The sequence below is a fragment of the Odocoileus virginianus genome, chromosome 33 (assembly GCF_023699985.2).
Source record: "Odocoileus virginianus isolate 20LAN1187 ecotype Illinois chromosome 33, Ovbor_1.2, whole genome shotgun sequence".
Taxonomy (NCBI): domain Eukaryota; kingdom Metazoa; phylum Chordata; class Mammalia; order Artiodactyla; family Cervidae; genus Odocoileus; species Odocoileus virginianus.
Genome location: NC_069706.1, coordinates 36,942,481 through 36,970,326, shown reverse-complemented (window position 1 = coordinate 36,970,326; position 27,846 = coordinate 36,942,481). Strand labels below are relative to the sequence as shown.

Genomic DNA, 27,846 nt, shown 5'->3' with positions numbered 1-27,846 from the left:
CCCCGGTGCCCGGACTTCCGGCGTCCCCCTGCGTTGGGACTCCGCGGTCTGTGTGCGTGTTCGCGCACGCGCACCGGCGCTGTCGCTTCCTGTCGCTGGCCCGGTCACCGCTTGCCCTAGTTCCCAGGCTTTGGCCTCCGGCGGGCGGGGATTCCGGGGCCTGCGGGGCTGGAACGCCGTCCGGCAGGGCCGGCATCCAGCGGACGGGGGCTGTGCACGCGAGGGTTCTCGCGGGCCGGGCGGAGGTTGGAGCCGAGACCCCGGAGCCCTTGGGCTGGGTCGGAGAGGTCGGGAGGGCGGCGGCGACGGCTAAGGAGCGGCGGGGCCCTGTCCGGACCGTCTGCAGCACATGAGACGGTGAAGCCTCGGGAACGACGTTGGCCTGAAGGGAGTTTGTCCCGTAGGCCCAGAGCTGGCTCCTCGGGCCCAGCGGCCTCTGGTGGCGGAGAGGAGGGACTCGGCGAGAGCAGCGCGCCTGAGGAGCAGCTCCCGGACGTAGCCTGGGGAGCCCGGGGCCAGTCAGCGAGTCCCGACGAGGTAGGTGGTGCGTCTGTGGCCTCCAGGCGGCTGTTGATCTTGCGCCCCTCGGAGAGCAGGGCTTGGGGAGCCCGCTCCGGACCCCACGAGAGAGCGACTGGGAAGGTTTGACCGCTTTGCGGGGGTTGAGGGGCCGGGCTGGAGGGCAGGACCGGCTGCTCCGATTGGCCTCCCCCGGGGCTTGTGAGTTCTGGGTGTCTTGGGGCAGTGGGGGTCCAGGCTTGGCCCGGACGTGCTGCGTCCACCCCTCCTTCCATCCCCGAGGCTCCTCCTCCTCTTCCTCTCGCCTTGTTGCGATCCTGCACGTGTCTCTCAAGACTCATCAGCACTTGGTTCTGTAATCTAAGCCTTCGCTGACACGCCACGCCCCCCTCCTCCGCGGGTTCTGCCGGGTGGACTGGCACCGGGTAGTTAGTGCGGGATGAGTCTTCGAGGCGCCTGTCCTGCTGCCTCAGTTGAGGGAGGAGGTGATTGGGCCTGAGAAGGGAGGTGACTTGTCCCAGTCACTGGGTCTGCAGATGGGATCGTTAGCAAGATCAGACTCCTAGGGCAAGTGCTTTGTCAGTTTCTTAATAAGAGTTCTTATTTGAGCATTGCGATTAAGTTTGTACAAATAATTGAAAGGCTGAGCCGCGCCTGAGTGTATCGCGTTACTCAGAGCATCCTCTGGATTTTCTGATCTTAACAGAGTTAGTAAGAAAACTGTAACTGTTTATTTTTATTATTTTATATTTAATGATGGAAGTTTATTTTAATAGGATTCGATGTTCATCCACTGATGAAAAAGTATTTTCCCCGCAGTACCGTAATCACGTGGGAGTTATAGGCCTGTGAGTGGGTACTCAGTCTTTGTTCTTCCAAGCCCTACTGGAAAGTGAAAGGGCGGGTTTCCCACAAGTGTCTAGTGAAGTGCTGGGCAGGGCTTGTTCACACTAGCTCTTCCTGGGTTGCTTCACTACCTGCATTTCCTCCTTCAGGTCCGCCTCGGCTTTCACAGTGCTGCAGGTTGTTCCAAGAGCAGCGGAAAATGAATCAATCTCTGGTGAGTTTTGCTGTTTACTTATTTACTCCCTACTCTGCTTTGTAGGCTTACCTCATGGCTCAGATTGTAACGAATCTGCCTGCAATGTAGGAGACCCGGGTTCAGTCCTTGGGTCAAGAAGATCCCCTGGAGAAGGAATGGCAACCCACTCCAGTATTCTTGCCTGGAGAATTCCATGAATAGAGAAGCGTGGATTGACTCCAAAGAATGGCTAACACTTTCACTGATTTGTAATAACATTTTAGGAGGCCCAATAGCTTGGAATTTAAAATGGAAAAGTAGGAATAGGTGAAAGATAGGGTTAGACAAAGCATAGAGAGCAGGTCAGCACCAAGTGTTTCTGGCAAGTTCTATGTGTAGATCCCAGGATCCTCCAGAGTTCTTAAAGCCACAGAACAAGCCTCAAGTTCTTGACATTCATTGCAAAAAATTACAAACACCATCTATTGCTTGCCTTACATTGTCCTTCCCAAACACTTTTATCCCTGAGTGTTAAAGGTTTTCTTGATATGATATGTGGTTGGGGGTGGGTGGGGGAATCAAGTCAGTGGGACTTGAGGCTCCAGCTGGATGGCAGACAGGCAAGGGGGAGGCCTCAGTGAGTTCCCACTGCTGCTGGTCCTGGGCCCGTTAGTAGTGCACGTCCATACCCTTGGGTTTTTTCTTAGTCATGAGTGAGGTTGAGAACATTCAATAGGTTTAGAAGCTGTTTCTTCTTTTTAATTAATAGACTTTTTAGAACAGTTTTAGGTTTGTGGGGAAATTGAGCTGACAGTAGAGTTCCCTATAACTGTCCCCCTTGGTTTCCTCCGATGTTATCATCTCACACTTGTGTGGTGCATCCTCTGAATTGTTGATACCTTATTATCACCTGGAGTCCATAGTTTATATTAGGGGTCACTCTGTGTGTTCAGGTCTTGACAAATGTGTAGTGAATGGCCTGCAGCCACCAATGAAGTACAGTATACGACTGCTTTGCTGCCAGAAACAATCCTGGGCACCTCCTGTTTGTCTCTCCCTCTGCCCCCAGCCCCCAACAGCTGCTCATCTTATTACTGTCAATGTATTTTTGTCTTTTACAGAATGTCACGTAGTTGGGATTGTACGGTATGTGGTCTTTTCAGACTGGTGTGCTTCTCTTTTTATATGAAGGGCCTGTTCTTGTCCACAGTCCATCTTCCTGTCTCAGTACTGATTTGTTTTGCTTCTCTTATTGACTAACAGAGTAGCCTTAAGTATTTATAAATGTTTCCAGTTGGAGTCATGTTAGTGAGCATTGTTTTCCAAGTTTTTTTTTTGTCTTTTTACTTGATTTTCCAGCAATAGCATATAATTCTTTAATTTTTTTCATTTTGAGAGGCTGAATAGTATTCATTTAAAAAAATGTCTCAAAAACTTCTCAAAATCACAGGATTCCTAGTCTTATCAACGCAAGTGGATAAGAGCACCCTCCTTGGTCAGTACTGAAGTACAACTTCTTTCAAGGAGGTGGGAGGAATTCATTGGTCTTCTTTTCTGGTTCTTACTTTCTCTTTCTGGTTCTGGGCACTGCGTCAGCCACTCTCTCGCACTTGGTTAAGACTTTTAATGTGTGAACGTGTGGACCCCCCAGTTCTCAGGGGGCGGACACAGGTATGTCTGGTGATGTCTGGATGGAGTATGGGCTTGCTCTCTGAGACAGGCTTCTCCAGGCGAGACCAGGGCAGTGCTGCACAGGCCTCTGTCTGCCTTGGGCAGTGCCTGCTTCTACTGGCGTGTCCCGTCGAGAGCGGAGCACCTTCAGCCTCGGCAGACCAGCAAAGTCGGGGCCCCGTCACCTCTGCATGTGGAGCCCGGGGCCAGGGGCCAGGGGCCATCCTGCCTCTTCGATTGTTCCACGTGAAGAACTTTGATTTTCAGTCAACATCAGGAGTTCATCGTTTTCTCTGATAGGCCCTGAGCGTGACGAGGTCGTTTCCTTAACCTCCTCCTAAACACTCCAGTCTCCATGTTCTGTTGAGAGCTCCTGCTGCTGCTAAGTCGCGTCAGTCGTGTCCAACTCTGTGCGACCCCATAGACGGCAGCCCACCAGGCTCCACCATCCCTGGGATTCTCCAGGCAAGAATACTAGAGTGGGTTGCTGTTGCCTTCTCCGTCTGTTGAGAGCACCTGAACCTTATTGGTTTTAACACACTGGCACTGTTTTGTAATCTTTTCTGGTCAATTGCATAAATTTAACAGACCCATTACGTTTAGTTATTTAAGTTTACTTCTGTGTTTTCTGATTCATTCTGATTTGCAGAGTGATGAGATACACAGTAGATAAACAACAGTAATAGCAGGTATTGAAAAGCATGTTATGTCCAAAGAACTGTGTTAAGTGCTTTCCATGAAAGAACCTGTTTGGTACTGATCTGTATCATGTGACAGGCACCATTATTGTCTCTATTCTAGAGGTGACGGTACAGGAGGAAACAGGCTGTAATGACTGTGTGAGTGTGAGTGTTTGTGAATTTACTCAGAAGATCCGCACTCACAGGTCTGGGTGTGGCAGTTTCCGGTTCTGTTGTGCGCTCTGTGCCCCTCATCAGGAGTAAGTGAGCTCCTTCCCTGGAAGGTATTGGGGGATGAAGGGATTCCAAGTCCCTGGCTAGGCATTAGGGTGGGATGAACCAAGCTATTTCCAGTAGTTTGGGGAGCAGGCTGGGGTCAGGTCGAGGCAGGCTTATCTCTGTAGTGAAATACGGAACTGGGATGTGCTGCCTGGCTTGCTCATCGCCTTGGTAACTGTGGTGAATACTACAGCTCGGTTCCTTCTGTGAGCTGTAGGAGGAGCTCAGGGCAGGAACAGAAGAGAAGCTTGGGCTGGTGATACACATTGGGAAATGTTGAAATGTAGAAGGTTATTCATGCCTGGAGAATCCCCATGGACAGAGGAACCTGGGAGTCTACAGTTCATGGGGTCGCAAAGAGTTGGACACGACTGAGTGACTAAATGCAGCACGGCACAGCACAGGTTATTAAAGCCATGAGGCAAGATGGGATCACCATCAGAGCAAAGGGTACAAGAAAAGAACCGAGCCCCAGGGCCCTGTGATGCCTTGAGGATGACTCAGAGGAGAGGAGGACCAGGGAAGGAGCGGCAGGAGAGGACAGAGGAGAACCAGCCAACGTCATTAATGCTCTGGGAGCAGAATGAAGGAGTGCAGTGCCTCTTGGGTTTTCACACTGCCCTCAGGCCTGTGCTCCTTGAGGGCACAGGCACTGTCTGCTGGTCTTGTCCTCAGGACTGTTCTGGCTCACAGTGTAAGGCTGTATTTTCTTTTTTTCCTGTACATTGAGCAAACTCATGGCAGTGTTTAATATTTACTTTCCTTCCATAAGGCCCATAACATAGAAAAGGTACACAGTGTACGTTTGACCAGTGAGCTTGGTAAGCTCTGTCCCCGTGTATCTGCTCCATGTCACCCAGTCCCCACTATGGTGCCGTTACAGGGGTCAGTGTCATTCAGGGACGTGGCCGTGGACTTCACGCAGGAAGAGTGGCAGCACCTAGACCCTGAGCAGAAGACGACCTACAGGGATGTGATGCTGGAGAACTACAGCCACCTCATCTCTGTGGGTGAGGAGAGAGAGAAACTAGATTTCCCTCTAACTTAATGATTTTAACGTTGAACTTGTGGGCTTCCCAGGCAGCACAGTGGTAAAAGAATCCACCTGCCAATGCAGGAGATGTAAGAGATTCAGGTTCAATCTTACAAAACTGAATTGGGTTGGGAAGATCCCCTGGAGTAGGAAATGGAAACCCACTGCAGTATTCTTGCTTGGAAAGTCCCATGGACAGAGGAACCTGGCAGTCTGCAGTCCATGGGGTTGCCTAGAGTCAGCTGACCGAGCATATACACACACAGACACACGCACTTTAAACTTGATGGAACAGCTGGAATCATCTGGGGTACCAGGTAGGCCATGTGGTCTCTATCCAGGTAGGTTCTGATTCTGGTACAGCACTAATGGCACTTCCGTCCTGTAGCTTGTAAGGCAGCCTTTTGCTTACATGGCAAATCTGGAAGCCCAGCAGCCAAGTTCAAGTTCTCTCTTGTATCTGTTAACAGGGTGTCACATCATCAAACCGGAAGTCATCACCAAATTGGAGCAAGGAGAAGAGCCGTGGGTGGTGGAAGGAGAATTCCTGCTTCACAGTCGCCCAGGTGTGTGAGGGGGTTGGCAGTAAGGAGGGTGGTCACTGAGGAGTGTTTTTCCCTGGAGCTTTTTAATAGTGCCAAACCTGAGAAGTGACTGAGGGTTGTTCTTGAACTCTGGCAACTCGAATCTCACTCCCTAAGGCTTTTTCCTTTCCCACAGCAGTTTGTGTTGGTAGAGCTTCCCACTCTGGCTTCTGCTGTGAACCAAAACCTGCTCGCTTCCTTCCTCCTCTTAAAACCCACAACTTCTTATGGCATTTTGTTGGCAGGCATATATATTGTCTGTCATTAGAGAATAACTCCTGACTCTCCGTGTTCTCATTAGTTTCCTTCTTTTTTCTTTCCCATGAAATGCCTCAGGCTTGTTTCTGTCCCTGGCTTCACGTCTCACTTCTCTTTCTTTGAGGTCAGAGTTCACACCCCCATCTTGTGCATAAACCAGTGAACTTAGTTCACCTCTGCTGTCCTGATCACAGGCACTGGTCATTCCTGCTGGAGTTTGGTGATAGCATTACAGGGTCTCCCTATTCCATCAGATGCTCACTTTCATCTTGTCTCTTACTTTCTGTTCTGTCGGCAGTACCTTGAATCATGTCTTGTCTAAGCAGGTGTTCAGTCAAGTAGGAGACAGAGAAATGAGTCCTGATTCATTTACCACCCCCACCCTGCCCCCTCCAGAAACATCCCTGAAGGGTCTGCCTCACCCTCTGGTGGTTTATTCCCCAAGTTCTTCAGAAGGTCCTCCCATCTCGGATATTTAAGGCTTTTATGTGTCTCATGCTGCTGTGTCTACCAGTTCCTGGTTCGGTGTTTCCTGAGAGAGCTGGAGGCGCTCCTACATTCTCATTGGATTTGCAAGATGTGTTCCCCTGACTTTTGAATCCATCTTATCACTCCTCTCACAGGATGAGCCTACAGCCATTCCCTGTTGATTCTTAAAGGCAGTTTAAATTCCTCTTCCTTTCAGAATCATACAATTTTATTCCTTTGTTGCCCGGAAATTTTAATTTTGTATTGTTTCCTGAAACTCTGGCTAAACTTCATTTGGTCCACACTTCTAAAGTCTCTTCTGTGTCACTGAGATATGGGTTATTTGTCCAGATTACACATTCTTTAAGTCTGAACTCAAGTATTCAACCCCTCCTTAAAGCTGTAAAACCCCTTTCAGCTGTAATCATCATACCAGTCTCTTCCTTCCCTCGACTTTGACTCCATCTCAGGGTGATGCTTTAGAAAAAAAATCAAGGTCTGATCAAGAAGTCTGTTGACTGTGTTTTTTGCTTGAGCTTCTCCACCCACCCTCCTCAAGTTTTGATAGATTCTGAGGAAACCTATCTTTTCTCAGGTTTTTGCCTCAGGAAAGATTGATTTTGAGTAGATCAAAGGCTGGAAGTCAGGCAAATTTAGTAAAACAACAGGAGCAGAGACTTGCAATGGAATATAAGCTGGGGCATAGTTGGTACCAGACCATCTCAATGTAGGTGGTGGCACCTTAGACTGTGCTCTGTGTCTCCACACAACATGAGGGGACTTGGTGTGAAGTGGAGACTTGCCTCTTGTGCACCGAGTCCTCCTGGTCCTTGTGCAGCAGCTAAGCTCATTGCTGCCCCGTCAGTTGACCTGTTTGCTCTGAGCCCTTTCATATCTAAAAATCAGGCATTTATCCAGCATCCTCTGTCTTCAGATCATTATTCCATGTTTTTATTTTACCTTCTGTACCCAGTTTTGAACAAAATTTTGAAATATCAATGTGTGCATGTACTCAGTCATGTCTGACTCTTTGCAACCCCATGGACTGCAGCCTGCCAGGCTCCTCTGTCCATGGGATTTCCCAGGTAAGCGTACTGGAGTGGGTTGCCATTTCCTTCTCCGGGGGATCTTCCTGACCCAGGAATCAGACCTGTATCTCCTGCACTGCAGGTGGATTCTTTACCACTTGTTTTTATCAGCTTTCTTCACCACTGGAGATTGTGGAGCTTGTGTGTATGCATGTGCATGTTTATTTCAAACCAAAATAATAAGGGGGAAAAACACACTTGGAATGGTTTTCACCTGTCCAAGAAGCTAGCACCTGTGCCACAATGAAATGGTTGTGTACAAGTCACATGTCGTTTCTTACCCAGGAAGTTGCATAAAAATTGGTTAATCTTGCCTCTTTTTAGAAGAAGTCTGGAAAGTTCATGATCTGATGGAGGGAAGCCAGGAAAATGAAGACAAACATTCAAGGCAAACTGAATCCATTAACAACAAAACCCTGCCTGAAGGGAGAGGTAATGGTCTTGGTAAGACTTGCAATGTGGAAACAAGCCCTGTTCCTTCAAGAAAAATATCCTATCAGTGTGACTCATGTGAAAAGAGTTTAAAGTCTATTTCAGAATATATTAGTAGTGATGGCAGCTATGCAAGAATGAAACCTGATGAATGTAGTGCTTGTGGGAGATCACTTCTCCATGTGAAGCTTGAAAAAACTCATCTCGGAGATAAACCTTATGAATTCAACCAAAATGGGGAGGCTTATGCTCTAAATGGAGAAAGTATTTATCAGAACATTCACATTTTGGAGAAACCCTTTGAATATATCGAATGCCAGAAAGCCTTTCAGAAGGATGCAGTGTTTGCTAACCACATAGAGGAGAAGCCCTACAAGTGGAATGAATCTGAAATAGCCTTTCTCCAAATGTCAAACCTCAGTGTGCACCCAACAACTCATTTGGAAATGAAACCCTATGAGTGCAACGCATGTGGGAAATCCTTCTGTAAAAAGTCCAAGTTTATTATCCACCAGAGGACTCACACAGGAGAGAAACCTTATGAATGTAATCAGTGTGGGAAATCCTTCTGCCAGAAGGGCACCCTCACTGTCCATCAGCGAACACACACAGGGGAGAAGCCCTATGAATGTACCGAATGTGGGAAAACCTTCTATCAGAAGTTACACCTCATTCAACACCAGAGAACTCACTCAGGAGAGAAGCCCTATGAATGTAGCTACTGTGGAAAAGCCTTTTGCCAGAAGACACACCTCACACAGCACCAGAGAACACATTCGGGAGAGAGACCCTACGTTTGTCATGACTGTGGAAAAACCTTCTCCCAGAAGTCAGCCCTTAATGACCACCAGAAAATTCACACAGGCGTGAAACTCTACAAGTGCAACGAGTGTGGGAAGTGCTTCTGCCGCAAGTCGACCCTCACCACACACCAGAGGACACACACGGGAGAGAAGCCCTACGAGTGTAACGAGTGTGGGAAGTTCTTCTCTCGGCTGTCATATCTCACTGTGCACTACAGAACTCATTCAGGAGAGAAGCCCTATGAATGTAACGAGTGTGGGAAAACCTTCTACCTGAACTCAGCCCTCATGAGACACCAGAGAGTCCACACAGGAGAGAAGCCCTATGAGTGCAATGAGTGTGGAAAGTTATTCTCCCAGCTGTCGTACCTCACGATACATCACAGAACTCACTCAGGAGTGAAGCCCTACGAATGTAACGAATGTGGGAAGACCTTCTACCAGAATTCCGCCCTTTGTAGACACCGGAGGATACATAAAGGAGAGAAGCCCTATGAATGTTACATATGTGGGAAGTTCTTCTCACAGATGTCATACCTCACAATACATCACAGAATTCATTCAGGAGAGAAGCCTTACGAATGTAATGAATGTGGGAAAACCTTCTGCCAGAATTCAGCCCTTAACAGGCACCAGAGGACACACACAGGAGAGAAAGCCTATGAGTGCTATGAGTGTGGCAAATTCTTCTCTCAGATGTCATATCTCACTATACATCATCGAATTCATTCAGGAGAGAAACCTTTTGAATGTAATGAATGTGGAAAAGCCTTCTCTCGGATGTCATACCTCACTGTACATTACAGAACTCACTCAGGAGAGAAGCCATATGAATGTACTGAATGTGGGAAAAAATTCTACCACAAATCAGCCTTCAACAGCCATCAGAGAATTCACAGGAGAGGGAACATGAATGTACTTGATGTGGGAAGGCTTCTCTGAAGTCAGATCTCATAATGTCACAGAACCCTCTCCATATAATGAGTAAGGAACTCCTACCATCCCGAGTTGGAGAGTTCACACAGGTGGGTGTGGACAAACCTGTGAGTATTTGTCAGACCTGGAACCTGAAAGTTTGCAGGTTAGAAACCACAGCTATAACTAGGCCACATGACATGCTGACAGGAGTAAAAATCTATCAGTATTTAAATTGGACATAGTTTCACTATGAATTCAAACTTTTACATATCAGGGAATTCAGACCAAGGGGATATCTTTCAAGGAACGTGGAAAACATTCTGCTGGAAATTATGAAACTAAAATTTATGTTTCTGATAAAATGTCAAGCTTTTGTAAAAAAAAAAGAAAGAAACCAGAGAGGATGGACGTTTTGAATAAACATGCTCCTTATGTACATAGAAACTGTAAAATCGTTGGGTAGCTAATTAAGATGGCAGCATGGCAACATTAAGCTCACACATGAGTGGATCCTGAGGGTGCAGGACTCATGCTCTTGAGGGTGTTTGGGTGTTTCTGTTTGTTTTTTAGGATGCTGCATTACAGGGGTTGTATGTTCGGCTTGAATCATGTTTGAAAAGGCATTGTATCCTTATTAGAATAATTTCTAAGGTATTTTAAATAGCACCACTATGCTAGCATCTAAATACATATAGATAATGAACTAATATTTGAAAGATATGAAGTATACTTCTCTTTGTGCTCTTCCCTGGCATTTATAAATGGATTTTATCATTGTTAATGAATTAAGTCTTCCATAAGGAAGCCAATGTTTTTAATAGTGTTTTAACTGTATCTGAATCAGCAAGATAAAAATCTGTGCATAAAATAGAAAATTGCATAGATAATTTAAAATGGTTAATGCCACAAGTCTCTGCAGTAAGGGACAGCTGTAGGACTCATTGCGATAAGTATGGTTTAAAAAATGTACTTAAAATAGTCTCATTTTAGTCTATTTTTTTCACTTACTGTTTTTTATTTAGATGCCTTTGTAAGTGTGCAGAGCACATGTACTATGTAACCTAGAAATTAACTGTATTTTTATTTGATACAGTGGTGTTCTTAAGCACCATAGTTTGTTCCTTCCTGAATGGATTGAGAGCAGGTTTGTACGGGTTGTAGCTGGTGTCGCTGAGTGACCAACCTAGTCACTCATTCCTTGTTTTTGGCTGTCTGAGTCTGGGTATCTATTCCTCTTGACAGAACAGGGGATAAATCCTGATTAGTTTCAACAAATAATGATAATCCCTTTCTCATCACCAGTAATTGGTTTAGAGTATTCGGAGGACCCCATTCTAGACAGGTAAAGGAAATATCTTGAGCAGGTTATTTCTGGAAAAGGTTTCTTCAAAGCTTCAAGGAATCATGCCAGGTGAAGTGGGATCCTGTTCAACGTTTCCTTGCCTGGCTGTGTCTTTCAACAACGGTTATAATTTGTGCATGGCAGAACAGAAAGACGGGAAGAACCTGGGACCTGGATGATGCTCTTGAGCCACTGAACCAGCCAGCTGTGTAGCCACTCTATCTCTGGACTGTTTCTTTTGTGAAAAACTGAATTGTAGATTGATTTAGGTTACTTCTAGTGATAACGAAAGATACAGAGCTTGTAGGAGTTATGCAATTGAGAAGTGGGCTTTAGGCAAATCACTTTTTTTGAGGTGTTGATACAGAGAAGATCTTATTTTCTGTAAATTTTGGTGTAAATATTACACTCAAATATTTGAGTATTAGAAAACTTGAAACAATTCAATGTGTATGTTTTCCTCAATTTTTACATTACTGACCTAAGAACTTTTGGAGCCTGATATGATGTCAGGTGTATCTTTCTTTCCATAATGCATGACATAAATTTTGATTTAGGTTAATTTATGTTATCCATGGATCATTGCTACCGTGCTGTTGATGATATATGGCTAAGGTAAGGACTCACTTTTGTTTCTTTTCCAGTGATTAGCCTGATAGCCTGTATTATTTGAGTCATCCACCCCTTTCTGCAGAGATGAGATGCTATGTTTCTCATGTGTTTCTGTCACTCATGGCTCCCATTTTTGTTGCTCATCACTTTTCCATCAGATTTGTCTAGATGATCTTGAGTCTGCTATATAACAGGTACTAAGATTCTAGTACAGTGTATAGTTTTATGTAGGAACTATATATTCATAGTATACTTGTTGAAGGTTTCCCACACTAATGGGAAGTAACTTAAGTACCCAGTATACATTTTAAGTAAAATATTTGGAAAGCTTATAAATGATTTACCACATTCTTTTTCTGTTACAAAGTGCCTGACACCAAAGGGCCCTATACATGTGTATGTGGCCCTCAACTGCCTCTTCAGTAATAATGGTTGTGGAATTTCTCTGTTGTTTCACAGACACCAGTGTTTTCATACTATTACATCTCTGAAATAGTGTAATACATTCTAATTTAACTGGTGTTTTTTCTTCCTTGGAGGTACTTAAAATAATGGTTTGTCTTGTATTTGATGGATGGAATGCAATATTTTAAAAGTTTTTAACTATTCCTGCCAAGACCTGCATTCATGAAAGAAGGCACCACGGGAGATGGCCCACTGACCCATCCAGCAGCAAGGAGTGAATGTGGAATTGGGGCAGAGCGCAAATGCTTCCTCTTTATATGCACAGTGACTTCGTCCTGTGGAACGTGAGCAGATTAGGAACTCCCAGTGGATTTCCAGGGGCTAAGCCAGGGGTTGACCCCTCCTGGCACCTACAGGTGAGAGATTCTCCAAGGTTCTCACCCCCTCCCTCTGGCCCCAGTCATCCTAGTGTTACTGAGATGGTGGTTCATTGGTTGGCCTCTCAAACAGGCCTCCAGAGCAATATTCCGAGGCCATGGAGTGACACTCTCTTCTTTATTCCACTGCAGTGACTGGTAATGTTTCTATCCTGGTGACTGGTAATGTTTGTATCCTGCAGAAGTGTGTAAAATGATACTGACCTGGACATACCTTTTAAGTTTAATGCTCTATCATGCAGTAGTCCCCCTGTTTATAAACCCCTGAGAAGTTCTATACACAAGAAAATGTGTACACAGGGAGTTTCACCACAGCAAGATTTTGAGGTATCTTAGGTACCATCACTAGAAGAGGTGGGTAAAAGGTGGATCATGCATCGGGGTGGTGTCTAGCAGTCAGAAGTGTGTGTTGTACTTGCATGTAGCACATCAAATTAGCACTTCTAGATATGAATGGAAAAAATGGATGGAATGAAATTTCATACAAGTAAACAATGCTTATATCAATTAAAGTTACACCATTACAGAAGTTACAATGGTGAGTGCTAAAGGTCCTGCCTTTTATCAGTGAGAGCCTGTGGGGGAAGGGATGGAACTGGGGTTTGGCATGAAGAAAGAATGGGGTCCACACAGAAACCAACATTGATAACCTATATTTTGAGCTGAGTAGTACAGTTAACATTGTGCTCAGGACTCCTCCAAAAATACTGAAGACATTAACACAGGAAAATTAAAGACCCACACTTACAATCCTCAATAATGTTTTATTCTGTTCAGTTTTAACCAGAATTTTATGGCTCAGTTGCCTAAATGACACCTGTGCCTTTTCTGGCAGAGCTGCCCAGCCAACATCCCCCTACACCTCAGGTCAGCAGCCAGTGGGTGACAACTGGTGCCCCAGGTACAGGCTGCTGGGGCAGGCAAGAATCAGACTTTATTCCCATAGAACTGGGCTGTGCATCTCACCTATTGACCAGTCTGTAAGATGGGAACAGGGCTTCCCTTTGTTTCCTGGGCTCAGAGCAGTCTTCCCAGAGGGCTGGTGCCAAAGGCATTTAAAGGCACAAGTACGGGGGGCAGCAACCTGGGGCAGGAGAACAGTCAAAGTGAGCAGCAGACATACTGAGAAGCTGGGGAAGGAAGAGGTTGGAAAACTTACTCGTGTGTGGGGATGAGAGCTTTTTAAAAGCTTGCGTGTGCACACTGTATGTGCACAGGATGGGACGTGACTCAGAAAAGATACGTAAAGTCTCTATGCACTCACCTAGCAACTCTGTGTAAGCTGGAAGTGAAGACTAAGGCAGAGTGGAACCAGCATGGTCAAGCACTAAAGTCGTACCCAACAGAGCCAGCCTGCAGAACTAGGGGAGTGCCATCACATTGCCTCATGTTTGACTCATATTTGACCTCTGACACATTCCCATTGTTGAGTGCTTCCTTCAGTTTTGACCAAGGAGGCCCAGGCTCACCTTGCACACACTGGGTGTGACCTAGACTCAGCTCTTTCTCCAAGGAGTCCTGGTTCCTTGTAGGGGCCAGTGTTGGGAACTGACTTTGCTCACCACTCTGGGGGGTGTTACTTAGTGGATAGAGCTATGAAATATGTAATTTTTAAAAATGAATAATATTTTTCAATGCATATTTATCATCATAGGGAGGTCATATGAATTCCTTGATTTCTATGGTTATCTCTTAAACTGGAAGTTTTGATTCCTAGTAACTTTTATAATTTATTTTAGCTTTCTCCTACAATGTACACAAAATAGATTCAAATAAACAGCAATATTATCAGGAAGAAAACTGATGAGTGATTTTATAATTTTTGGCTGGCATTTTTGTCCTTAAACACTTTCCATTAAGGATGTATGATCATAACATGAAGTGCAAAGTTTCTTCAAAGAATTACTTTTGTGTGGTCAAGTTGCCAATTTGATATTAAGTTGATTTCAATTTCAGAATCTTCTATTTTTACTTTTGAATATGTAAATCACTCATTTGTTCAAAGTTCAAAAATTCATAAAAAGGTAAAATCAAAGAAACCTTGCTTCCACCCCATCTCCACAAATAACATTCTTGGAGAGCCTCTCTCCTAATGTGTTCTCTGCTGTACATAAGCTCAAGTTTTCTCCCATGAATTCACAAAGGTATGACACATTATGACTCTACACAGGAGGATTTTTCACATCTGCTGCCATTCAGGATATATCTTGTGTGTGAATCACTTCATATTTAGAGTTGACTTCTTGCAGAAGGATTTCCCATGTTTGTTATATTCATAAGGCTTCTCCCCTGTGGTGTTTGCTGGTGTACTCTGAGGGTTGACTTCATACAGAAGGACTTCCCGCATCTCTTACATTCATAGGGCTTCTCCCCTGTGTGGATTCTCTGATGATTGATGAGGTCTGACTTCACATAAAACCTTTGCCCACATTCATTACATTTGAAGGGGTTCTTCCCTATGTGAGTTCTCTGATGCACAGTGAAGTAATGATTTCATGCAGAAAGGTTTCTCACATTCACTACATTTATAAGCCTTCTCTTCTGTGTGAGCCCTCATGGTTAGGGCTGACTTAAAACAGAAAAATTTTACACATTTACTACACCCATGGGGTTTCTCTCCAGTGTGCCCTGATGTTCAATGAGATGTGATTTCGGGAGAAAATTTTTCCCACACTGTTTACATTGATAAGGTTTCTTCCTGTGGTGGTCACTGATGTTAAGTGTGGTGTGACTTATGAAAGAAGGTTTTACTACCATTCTTTACATTTTTAAGGTTTCTCCCGTATGTATGCTCTGGTGCTGAGGGTTGACTTCCCACATTTATTACATTCGAAGTATTTCTCTTCTGACTTGACTTCATAGAAAAGGCTTTCCCACATACTTTACACACATGGGATTTCTTTCCTGTGTGATTTCTCTGATGAATATTAAGAAGCAACTTCACATAGAATGACTTCTCGCATTCATTGCATTTAAAGGATTTCTCCCCAGTGTGAGTCCGCTGGTGTATAATGAGGGTTGACTTCATACAGAAGGCTTTCCCACATTCATTACATTTGTGTGGCTTCTCCCCTGTGTGTTTTCTGATGTTTTGTGAGGTCTGACTTTTTGTAGAAGGAGTTCTCACATTCACTGCACCCATGGGGTCTCTCCCCAGTATGAGTTCTTTGATGGACAGTGGGAGTCAAATTCATAGAGAAGGATTTGCCACACTCGTTACATTCATATGGTTTCAACCCTGAGTGAATTTTATGATGTTTAATGAGATTAGACTTCACACAGAAGGTTTTTCCACATTCATTAGTCATAGGGTTACTTTGCTGTATGAGAGACTTGATGAATAATTAGGGCTGACTTAGAGCAGAAGGATGTCCCATATTCAGTACATTTATAGGGTTTCTTCTGTGGTTTCTTCTGTTCTCTGGTTTCTTCTTCACCTCTGGTGGAGGTGCAATGCTGACTTACATCGAACAGAAGGATTTTCCACATTCATCACATTTGCAGGGCTTCTCCCCTGTGTGTGTTCTCTGGTGATCAGCAAATTGTGACCTCTGTGAGTAAGTTTTCCCATGTCATTGCATTTGAAAGGTTTCTCCCCTGTAAGCATCTTCTGAAGTTTAGTTAGATTTGATTTCACACAGAAAGATTTCCCACAATCCTTACACTCATGTTTTCTCCCCTGTGGGAATGCTCTGGTGATAGTTGAAGTTTGATTTTTGTGTAGGACTTCCCACAGTCCTTACACTGGTAGGGCTCCTCTCATGTGTGAGTACTCTGGCTCAGTTTTAGGGCTGAGATCTGATGGAAGGATTTCTTGCACTCATCACATACATAGAGCTTCTTTTGCTGCTTGGTAATGGCTGACTTCCCAGGGGCTTTGTCACATTCACAGGTTTTCTTTCTTACATCAGTTCTTTGCTGGATGGTGTTTTGTGCTTTCTGGAAGCTTTTCCCACATTTATTATTGTCACATGGCTCCTCTTCTTGTGTGTGTTTTCTGATGTTCAGTGAGGTGGGACTCCTGGTAAAAAGATTTCTTGCAGTGACTACATTCAAATATTTTCTCTCTTTGAGTTTTATGAGGTTAAGTAAGATGGGACTTCTTGCTGAAATTATTCTCAAATTTCCAAGAAATTCGTGGGTTTTCTTTACATTAATTTCCTGATGTTGAAAGAGGGTTGATGTCTCATGCGCATTAACTTCAGAGTGATTCTCCCATGTGCATTTCCTGCTGGATTTTGAGAGCTGACTTGTCACTAGTGTCTTGCCCCTCCCTGTTCCTCATAATCCTTGGTCCTCTCTTCTGTTTGAGTTTTCTGTGGTGGGACGGTGACTGTCTCACTGGAGGTGGCTACTCTGCATTCATGACCTTCCACAGGTGGTCCCAAAAGCTGAATCTTCTGTTGCCCACAAAGGTCCTCATTATGACTCGGGGGTCTCCCATCTTGGTTATGGTTGTCAGATTGCTTACCAGGCTGAGTATCCTCTTAATTATTATCAAGAAGCAACTTCCAACATGTATTAATTTCATCAGAGTTCTTATCTGAAACATTTTTATCATGCCAGGCTTCCCTGTCCATCACCAACTCCCAGAGGTTACTCAAACTCGTGTCCATAGAACCATCCAACCACCTCATGCTCTTTGTTCCCTTCTCCTCCTGCCCTCAATCTTTCCCAGCATCATGGTCTTTTCAAATGAGTCAGTTTTTCGCATCAGGTGGCCAAAGGATGGGAGCTTCAGCTTCAGCATTAGTCCTTCCAATGAATATTCAGGACTGATTTCCTTTAGGATTGATTGGATGGATCTCCTTGCAGTCCAAGGGACTCTCAAGAGTCTTCTCCAACACCACAGTTCAAAAGCATCAATTCTTTGGCATTCAAGCTTTTTTAATAGTCCAACTCTCACATCCATACATGACTACTGAAAAAACCATAGCTTTGACTAGATGGACTTTTGTTGACAAAGAAATGTCTCTGCTTTAATTTGATATGCTGTCTAGGTTGGTCATAGCTTTTCTTCCAAGGAGCAAGTGTCTTTTAATTTCATGGCTGCAGTCACCATCTGCAGTGATTTTGGAACCCAAAAAATTAAAGTCTCACACTGTTTTCCCATCTATTTGCCATGAAGTGATGGGACCAGATGCCATGATCTTAGTTTTCTGAATATTGAGTTTTAAGCCAACTTGTTCATTCTCCTCTTTCACTTTCATCAAGAGGCTCTTTAGTTCTTCTTTGCTTTCTGCCATAAGGGTGGTGTCATCTACATATATGAGGTTATTGGTATTTCTCCAGGCAATCTTGATTCCAGCTTGTGCTTCATCCACCCCAGCATTTCACATGATGTACTCTGCATACAAGTTAAATAAGCAGGGTGACAATATACAGCCTTGACGTACTCCTTTCCCGATTTGGAACCAGTCTGTTGTTCTATGTCCAGTTCTAACTGTTGCTTCTTGACCTGCATACAGATTTCTCAGGAGGCAGGTCAGGTGGTCTAGTATTCCCATCTCTTTAAGAATTTTCCAGTTTGTTGTGATCCACACAGTCAAAGGCTTTGGTGTACTCAATAAAACAGATGTTTTTCTGGAACTTTCTTGCTTTTTTGATAATCCAATGGATGTTGGCAATTTGATCTCTGGTTCCTCTGCCTTTTCTAAATCCAGCTTGAACATCTGGAAGTTCACAGTTCACATATTGTTGACACCTGGCTTGCAGCATTTTGAGCATTACTTTGCTAGCGTGTGAGATGAGTGCAGTTGTGTGATCATTTGAACATTCTTTGTCATTGCCTTTCTTTGGGATTGGAATGAAAACTGACCTTTCCCAGTCCTGTGGCCACTGCTGAGTTTTCCAAATTTGCTGGCATATTATGTGCAGCACCTTCACAGCATCATCTTTTAGGATGTGAAATAGCCCAACTGGAATTCCATCCCCTCCACTAGCTTTTTCATAGTGATGCTTCCTAAGGCCCACTTCGCATTCCAGGATGTCTCACTCTAGATGAATGATCACACCACTGTGGTTATCTGGGTCATGAAGATCTTTTTTGTATAGTTCTTCTGTGTATTCTTGCCGCCTCTTAACATCTTCTGTTTCTTTTAGGTCCATACCATTTCTGTCTTTTATTGTGTCCATTTTTGCATGAGATGTTCCCTTGATATCTCTGATTTTCTTGAAGAGACCTCTAGTCTTTTCTGTTCTATTTTTTCCTCATTTCTTTGCATTGATCACTGAGGAAGGCTTTCTTACCTTTCCTTGCTATTCTTTGGAACTCTGCATTCAAACAGGTATATCTTCCCTTTTCTCCTTTGCCTTTTGCTTCTCTTCTTTTCTCAGCTATTTGTAAGGCCGCCTCATTTTGCATTTTTTGCATTTCTTTTTCTCGGGGATGATCTTGATCCCTGCCTCCTGTACAATGTCATGAACCTCCATCCATAGTTCATCAGGCACTCTTGTCTATCAGATCTAATCCCTTGAATCTATTTGTCACTTCCACTGTATAATCATAAGGGATTTGATTTAGGTCATACCTGAATGGGCTAGTGGTTTTCCCTACTTTTTCAATTTAAGTCTGAATTTGGCAATAAGGAGTTCGTGACCTGAGCCACAGTCAGCTCCCGGTCTTGTCTTTGCTGACTATATAGATCTTCTTCATCTTTGGCTGCTAAGAATATAATCAGTCTGATTTTGGTATTCACCATCTGGTGATGTGTAGTCTTCTCTTGTATTGTTGGAAGAGGGTGTTTGCTACGACCAATGCGTTCTCTTCACAAAATTCTGTTAGCCTTTGCCCTGCTTCATTCTGTATTCTAAAGCCAAATTTGCCTGTTATTCCAGGTATCTCTTGACTTCCTACTTTTGCATTCCAGTCCCCTATAATGAAAAGGACATCTTTTTTTGGTTGGTTCTGAAAGGGCTTGTAGGTCTTCATAGAACCGTTCAACTTCAGCTTCTTCAGCATTATTGGTTGGGGCATAGACTTCGATTAATGTGATATTGGATGGTTTGCCTTGGAAGCGAACAGAGATCATTCTGTCCACCCAGGGATGGTGGGATGAGATTTAGCACTTCCCTGTAGCTCAAATGGTAAAGAATCTGCCTGCAATGCAGGAGATTAGGGTTCAATCCCTGGGTTGGGAAGATCCTTTGGAGAAGGTTATAGCAATCTACTCCAGAATTCTTGCCTGGAGAATCCCATGGACAGAGGAGCCTGGCAGGCTACAGTCGGTGGGGTTACAAAGAGCCGGACCCGACTTAATGGCCTTTGTCTATAAGGTCATAAATGAGAAAAGTTAGGTGTATTTGAAAAAACCTAACACATTTCTTATGTAAATATAATTTATTACATCAGTGATTCTCACTTTTTAGTCCCAAGCTCCTAGGATGAAATCCTGAGCATATATTTTATCTTTTGATCAGAAAAAGGAAAAATAGATAACATCTGCTATATTGGAAAAGGGAGCATAAAACTATAATGAACACACATAGATTTGCTGTTTTAAAAAGAAGACCATCAGAACTTAAAAGAAGAAAGTAAAGCTGAGGGAAACACACAGATAACTGGGTGATTACCCCAACAAAAACCATGAATAGGAAGTAGAACAAGGAATATGAGTGTACATGGATGTCAGAAAACATAGCAGAGGAAATCTTAGGTATGGGATAAAACATTGTATGTATTCAGATACAGCCCACTTACCTATAAGCCAATGGGAAAATAAGACATAGTACTTGTTCAAGATATCCTTACAAAAATACATGACAAAACAGTTTTAAAAATATTCACTCCCAATTAATTACAAGTCACAGTCTGACAGGTTTTTACACTCAGCAGTCTGCTTTTCAGCTTTGCTTCCACAAAAATTTATTAGTCCTCCAGGAAATGTATCTCCCTTTCCCTCCTCCTCTGCTTCTGTCTCTGCCCCCTCCTTTTCTCACATACTTATTTCAAATAATGCCTCTTAAACCCCATTTTCTCCAACACTGAAGTAGTTACTGCCTATATTTTATTAACACACTATGGAAAGGACTAACTTTATCCAATAGTACTTGATAACTCAATATATATCATATGATTTTGTTCCTCTCTCCCAACTACATCCTATGCTCCTAGCAGGTTTCATTGTATCTCTACTTGCCTTTGAGTCCCCCTGAGTAGATATATAGTTGGCAGCTCTTAAATAGTATCAGAATTACCTGGAAATTTTAGAATTTTTATTTCATACTGCAGTATAGTTGACTTGCAATGTGGCATCAGTTTCAGGCAGATAACAAAGTGATTCAGCTATACATAAACACATACCTATTCTTTTTCAGAGTCTTTCTCCATATAGGTTTTTACAGAGTATTGAGCAGAGATCCCTGTACTATATAGTAGGTCCTTGTTGGTTATCTATTTTACATACAGTCCTGTGTGTATATTAATCCCAACCTCCTAAATTATCCCTCCCTGGCCCCAGAATTATCTGGAAATTTTTATTCAAAACATGGAGGATAAACTGTCATAGGTCAGTGTCAATATATATGCGTTATGAATCAGAATTTGCAAGTAAGTGATGTAGGCCTATGTACTTAGGAAATGCTTTCTGAACAGTCGGTCAAACCTATGAGTATTAATAGATGAGCATATCTGTTATGTATTACCCATCAAACGAAAGAAAAGTAAAAAAATTAAAAAAAAAGAGGCCCCACAAGCTCTCCAGTGCATGGTGAGGTCTGAGTCCTTGTGGCTCAGCCGCTAACTGAAATGTGAATTCTAAGAGGGGAGAGAGTACAAAGCACTTCAAAACAGGTGTGAACCTGAGCTCAAACATCAACTAGTGTAAAACACAGAAGTGTTAACTACACACCACGCACAGTCCTAAACTCTTTCTTCAGGGTCTGGAAAGGCAAACCTCAAAAACAGGTGCAGGTGTGGGTAAGACATACGTATGAGCAGTATGTAGGAGGTAGATCAAATGGAACTTAACTGTAAGTGTCTGGGCAACATCAACAAAAAAGGATGAATATGGCTTGAAGTGTTTAAGAAGAGGAGTCTTAAGTAATAGAGGGCAGTCCTAGGTCTATATAAGGCCAACAACAAGACAAAACAGATGCTTTAGATTTTAAAATATATACTTACAATTAGGAATGAAATAAGGCCTCAGAGAATAAGGTTCTAGTTTTGAGTGAGGTCACTGGAAGGTAAGAATAAAAGGTAGAGAAGACAGTTTTCAAAAGAAAATTAAAAAGTAAGAGAAACTAGGGAGAGATCAGTACTACGTGTGCTTTTTGTGGTCGTCAGATACAGGAGAAGAAAAGTGTTAGAATCTAAGTGGAAACAAGGAATGTGAGATTTACATTTTGGAAGAAAAGATTTCAGGGTTAGACTCTTCCATACTGACAAAGAACTGTAACACCTCAGGTAAAATGCAGCGTAGAGGGCAGATAAGGCTGAGATAGAGGGGGTGGAATTTTTCAGTCACTGGGTAAAGCAAAAAGCTTAACTCTGAGTAACAGATGAGTACTGAGGAAGCATTAAAGGGAAGAGACATTGGAAGCCTAGTTGTTAACAAACTTCCCAGGAGACAGAGTGATCGAATGATCAGAACTGTTTGCTTAAACATCTTAATAACAATATCATAATTTTCGGCAAATGCTATTTCACTGTCATACTTTTTCTCTTTCTGATTACCAATGAAGTTGTAGATATTCTTATCTGTCATTTGTGTTTTTTCCCATTTGTGTCTCCTTTCCATGTATGTCTTTTGTTCACTTCTCTCTTGGGTTGTTGGACTTTTTCTTATGAATGGTAGGAATTTATTATTTGACAAACTTTTATTAAATGCTGAATGCACTGTATGAGATAGTGGAAACAGACATGAAAGAAAAAAGACCCTGTTCCCATGAAGTTTACATCCTAGTGGAAGTAAAGAGAAATTAAGTAGAATAATGTAAAATGCCTTGTTTAAATTTCTATTTGAGAAAAGTGTGTAAGCTCCAGGAGCTCAGGGAAAGTGCTGGTTTATCAGTGTATCTTCAACTCCAAGAGCATGGGTGGCACAGGATAGGAATATTGGCAGAATGAATAAATGAATGCCGGGGCAGGTGCAGGAACTGAAAAGAAAATAGTCCATGAAAATGGAGGGAAATGAATATTAGAGAAGGAGAAACCAAGAACAAAGGTCTAAGAAGAGGCAGGCAGGCGGTCAATGCTGGGAACAAGAATGGTCACCTTCCTTAAAAGTCAGGCAGGAAAGGAAAGCATTGGTGTTTTAAGAGTGGTGGAAAGAAGTGCAGTTCGGGTTACCTGAGGCAGGCTGGCTTGCCATTCAGTTACTTTTAAAGGTCTGAGGCCCCTGAAGAGTATTACTGACACAGAGGTCAAAGTTCCCAGCTTCTGAACCATTCTGCCTGCTCCACATTTCCAGTGGCTTCTTTTTTCCCAACCTGATAATGGTTAACTCACCTGGACCACTCTAGCCTGGGAATTCTAATGGCCACAGCTCTTCTCCTTGCTCCAGCTTGATGATCACCTCTGGTTTGGCAATGCAGTACCCTGTGAGTAAGACATGGGGTAAGACTTCTGACAAGCTTCTTGGACATCAGAGCCCCTGAAGGATGAGGAAGGTGCAGGTTCAGGAGTCATGTGATAAAGGTGCCCATTTGAACCTTTCTTTTGGAAGGTGACAACAGAAAGCTTTCTGTGCCCAAGCAAACACTTCTGACCCATAAGATGAACACACTAGTATCATAAAGCTTCACCAAGGGCTCATAAGTTTCGGCAGCTAATGAAAGAAAAATAGTGAGGCATTACACAGAGAAGACTTCTCACCCACAGAGACCAGGTGGCTATAGTTCTCCAGCATCACATCCCAGTATAGGGTCCTCTGATACTGGTCAGTTGTCACCACTCATCCCGGGTGAAGTCCACAGTCATGTCCTTGAATGACATGGGTCCTTGGCCAGCACACTTCTATTTAAACCAAAGACATCAGTACTGAGTGACATGAAAGATATGCAAAATAATTCTTAACATGTTTAAGTTTAGCATAAATATTATACAGGCTGCCAATCTACACACTGTTGTGTGGTTTACTTTATAGACTGAAGTGGTATTGTGACAGGAAAATCCAGATGGTGTATTAACTTATTAATTCCCACAAAAACTCTGAAGTTCCTACCATGCATCTGAAATTGTCCCAGCTTGCCAAGACTGCTGAGTTAAATCAGTCCTTTTTGTCTGGCCCTCAAGGAGCTTAAAGCAGACAAATTATATCTACGAATACTCTTCCTGTAGTAAGGTATTATTAGAGCTATGCTAAAAATCAGTGTTACATAATGTAGAAAATATGACTCTATTTTGTGTTGTCCGGCCAGGCTTCACTGAATGGCAGACCTTTATTAATGTGGTACCACTGCATATACAGAGTCAAAGAGGCATGAAAAACGCACAGCAGTATGACAGAAATGGGAACAGGGCAGGGCCCTGAGAAGATGAAAAGCTGCAAAGGTGTTTGGGAACACACTGTGCAGTAATTCTGGACTCATCCCTGGAATTGAGTGTTCTCCAAAATACTTCATCACCACCCTGAGTGTCACGTTTTGAGCACCCCCAATTTATTTTTAATAAGTAATATATTTCTGTTGTTGTTCAGTCACTAAGTCATATCTGACTCTGTCACCCCATGGTCTGTAGCCCACCAGCCTCCTCTGTCCTCCACTATCTCCCGTAATTTGCTCAAATTCATGTCCATTGAATTGGTGATGCTATCTAACCATCTCATCCTCTGCCGCCCCCTTCTCCTTTTGCCTTCTTTCCTAGCATTAGAGTAATATATACATTCTCTTAATCCACACAATAATGATAAGCTTAACTTACCTTTCTTTCATTAAATGTAACCAATCTACTGTCTTCTTCCCAGCGGAGAAGAAAGCACCGGGGTATCTTGTGCCTCCACAGGTGGGAGGTGTGGCCACTGAAGAGAGTGAGGAGCCAGTGAAGACACACACGCAATCTCTGTCGCATCCATAACGTTTACATTAGACAGCAACAGGGAGCTTCCCTGGTGCTCAGTGGTGGACAGTCCACCTGCCAATGCAGAGGACACAGGTTTGATCCCTGATCTGGGAGGATCCCACGTGCCATGGAGCAGCTGAGCCCATGCACCACCACTACTGAGTCTATGCTCTAGAGCCCAGAAGCTGCAACTATTGAACCCACGTGCCCTAGAGCCCACGCTCTGAAACAAGAGAAGCCACCATAATGAGAAGCCTGCACACCTCGAGCAGAGTAGCTCCCACTTGCCACAACTAAAGAAAAAGCCTGTGCAGCAACAAAGACCCAGCACAGCCAAAAATAAATGCATGAATAAAATATTAAAAAATATTTTAAAAAAGGAAAGAAATGATGACATCTTAAAGGCAGTATAGCCTAGATGCCACCCAGGATGAGGTGAGGAGCAGGAAGGACAAGATGAACCCCATTCTGGTAGCTTTTTACCTGTTTTTACTAGTCCATCTTAATGTATGAACACACTAATATAACACCAAGAAATCCACTGGAAAACAAAATAGGGAACAGAGAGGAGAAACACTTCACCTGGCATTTGCTCATTTTCTGTTGTTCTTGGAAGACTGTCCAAACCTGGGGAGGCATTCCTGGAAGAGGAAGAGGCAGCAGGATGATGAGAGCTCCTGGGTGACTGTGATCCTGGAGGAGGAGAGGAGGCTAACAGCTGCCCCTGAGTCACTCCCCCCTTACCGCCCTGCCCACTAGCACAGAAACACCTGGGGCAGAATTAGTAAGCAGGTGATAGTGTCTCAAAGTATGGTGCCTTCCTTAAAACTGATACTGCAGGCGAGAACACCTACAGGCTGTTTTGTGTAACTGTTTTACTGCTAAGATATTAACCCCTTGAGTCTGCGAATCCTCATAGTTTTGAAAAAAGGGACAGGGGCCTTGAACTTGGGTGTTTTGTGGGGGGGTTTTGTTTTTAACTGTTTTTTTAACTTGCTGTTACTCAGAAGGATTTTTTTTTTTTTTAAGGAAACACGTTTCTGTGTGATTGTGTGGAAAGCACAAGCCAGGACTTCCATGTGCCTCTTACTGATTCTTCACTAGTCAATGCCCCTTCAAGTTTTTTTTTTTCCTTCTGTCAAATGAGACAAAAACACACAATCCTGGCAAACCCTCCGGGAACTACTGCTACTCTTGATTGAGAGTACTAACAACAGAAAAGCAACAACTTTTCTAAGAACAGGAACAACAGAAAAACACAACTCCAGATGCCGGACATGGTTGCAAAGCTGACGAGCTTCTGGAAAGGAGTAGTGCAGAATGACGGGTGGGGAGAATCGCCCAGCATCCCACCACACCGGCCACATTTCTCATGCCTTCCGTCCCTATCCCCAGTTCCCTTCTCTCTTCCTCTGAGCGACACGCTCCTTTTCTGGGTTTCTGCTGTTGCTTTCCTGGAGCTTAGATGGGGTTCGGGTCCGAGGGTGGAAGGCAGGGGGGTTTTCCCGGTGAGGTTCCCGGAGCCCCCTCCTTCTGGCCTCGGTAGAGATGCCTTGTTCCAACAGAGCCTAGGAGACTGATTCACTTCAGCGGGAAGCTACCTCGGGGCCTGCCTCTCTCAGAACACACAGCGACCGGAGACTCCGGGCGCGCCTCCACAACTGCGGGCCGGCCGCGGCTGGAGTGCCCCCCGGCCCCGGACAGCTGCGCCAGACAGCGCAGCGAGAGCTAATAGGCCACAAATCTAAGGCAACTAGGGAAATCGCCTGGCGTGCTGCAGTTCGTGGGGTCCTAGAGTCGGGTATGACTTAGCGACTAAGCAACAAGGGAAACCCGGCATTCAAACCACCACCGCCTCCAGTCTGGATCCCCCTCACTCACACGGATCCGTATTTGGGCCTGAAAGACGCGGGCCGCGAAGGCTCCACGCCGGGCAGCGTCGGAGCTCGTCTCACCTCTCCGGGATGCGGGGGTCGGCCGGGAGTCAGTCGCTCCGGCCTCTGGGCCGCGCTCGGGCCGCCTCGGCGGTTAGGAGGATGGAGACGCCGTAGCCGGCGCGGCCTCTTCCCCGAACGCGGCCCTCAGGGGGTCTCCCGAGTCAAGGACGCGGCCCAGGCGGCAGTGCCTCTGCCCCCGCCCTGCGCCCCTTCTCGCGGCCTCCAGCCGCCCGCACTCACCATGGAGCCAACCTCAACGCGCGACAGCACGGGCACAAGACGGAGACCACAAGTACGCCCCGCCCGGAACCGACGCGCGGCTGCACACAGAGCCCGACGCCGCGAGCCGGAGGCCCTCGGGAGGCTCCGCCCATGTGGGCCGGGCCCGGCCCTCCCCGCGCCCCCTCAACATTCCCCTCACTGGCGCGTCACCAGCACCGCTTCCCCTCACCCCCGCCTCCCCTCACCCCTGTCACCTGCCCCGCCCCCTCTCACCCCCGCCTCCCCTCACCCCCGCCTCCCTTCACCCCCGCCTCCCCTCACCCCCGTCACCTGCCCCGCCCCCTCTCACCGCACCCTGCGTCGCCCCCGCCCCAACGCCTCTGCGTCACCCTTCAGCCGCACCTGGAGATGAGGGGCTTCCTCGCAGCCGCCAGCCAGCGAGGGAGAGATTTAACAACACAGATGAAACAGTTAAATTGGCCCAGCCAAGCAATTTTCAAAAACATGAATGAAAAAGAAGGGAGGGGGCAAATTTTAAGACGCAATACACGAAAATCGAAGGTAAATACAAATGCATGCAAATGAAGATAGGGGAAAGAGTATCTCACACATTCTTCCAGAGACGACGGTCCTGAACCGTTAGGCGCGTGTATTTCTGACATTTTTACTAAAGAAAAAATTCTAAAGGATCATGAGGAGTCAGAGAACCGACCTAAGACAGAGGGTATTTAACACTTCCACATGGTAAAGGGGCTTGCAGATTGGGGAGAAGTATTCTATAGACTGTGCTTCTGGGGCTGCAGGAATTGGGTTATCGCTCAGACACGAGCTTATCTAAGGAAATATAAGCACTCAGTTATTAATGTTGAACAGTAATATCCTCTGTGCCAAGAAAAGCTGCTTACTCGGTTCTCTCTCCCTCTCACAAACTTGTTTTCCTGGGAAAATTTCCCAGGCGATTCCAAAGGATTTGAAGGTGAAAGTGAGCGTGTCACTCAGTCATGTCCGACTCTCTGTGACCCCACTAGCCTCCTCTGTCCATGGAATTCTCCAGGCAATTTAAACCAACGCAAAATGGGAATTATAGGGAATTTGGAGAAATTATCATGCAAGCATCCTATTTAACACTGAAATTAGAA

General features: G+C 44.6%; 1 protein-coding gene and 1 long non-coding RNA gene across 2 annotated transcripts; one reads left to right on the top strand and one right to left on the bottom strand.

Moving 5' to 3' along the window:
• The first annotated feature begins 58 nt into the window (after positions 1-58).
• On the top strand, positions 59-11,538 carry ZNF12 (zinc finger protein 12). The gene is made up of 5 exons (XM_020904368.2): positions 59-537; positions 1,515-1,579; positions 5,054-5,180; positions 5,674-5,769; positions 7,926-11,538. The coding sequence occupies exons 2-5, from the start codon at positions 1,565-1,567 to the stop codon at positions 9,776-9,778; spliced, it is 2,091 nt and encodes a 696-aa protein (XP_020760027.2). The 5' UTR covers positions 59-537; positions 1,515-1,564; the 3' UTR covers positions 9,779-11,538.
• A 1,649-nt stretch (positions 11,539-13,187) lies between these two features.
• On the bottom strand, positions 13,188-26,491 carry LOC110144417 (uncharacterized). The gene is made up of 5 exons (XR_002315883.2): positions 25,131-26,491; positions 24,411-24,620; positions 23,364-23,504; positions 22,998-23,087; positions 13,188-19,818 (listed from the first exon to the last, which is right to left on the bottom strand). It is a non-coding gene; the product is annotated as an uncharacterized lncRNA (long non-coding RNA).
• Positions 26,492-27,846: the final 1,355 nt, after the last annotated feature.

Coding starts and splice junctions, on each gene's coding strand:
- ZNF12 (XM_020904368.2), top strand. Junction 5,181..5,673: donor CAGCCACCTCATCTCTGTGG/GTGAGGAGAGAG, acceptor ATCTGTTAACAG/GGTGTCACATCATCAAACCG. Junction 5,770..7,925: donor CCTGCTTCACAGTCGCCCAG/GTGTGTGAGGGG, acceptor GCCTCTTTTTAG/AAGAAGTCTGGAAAGTTCAT.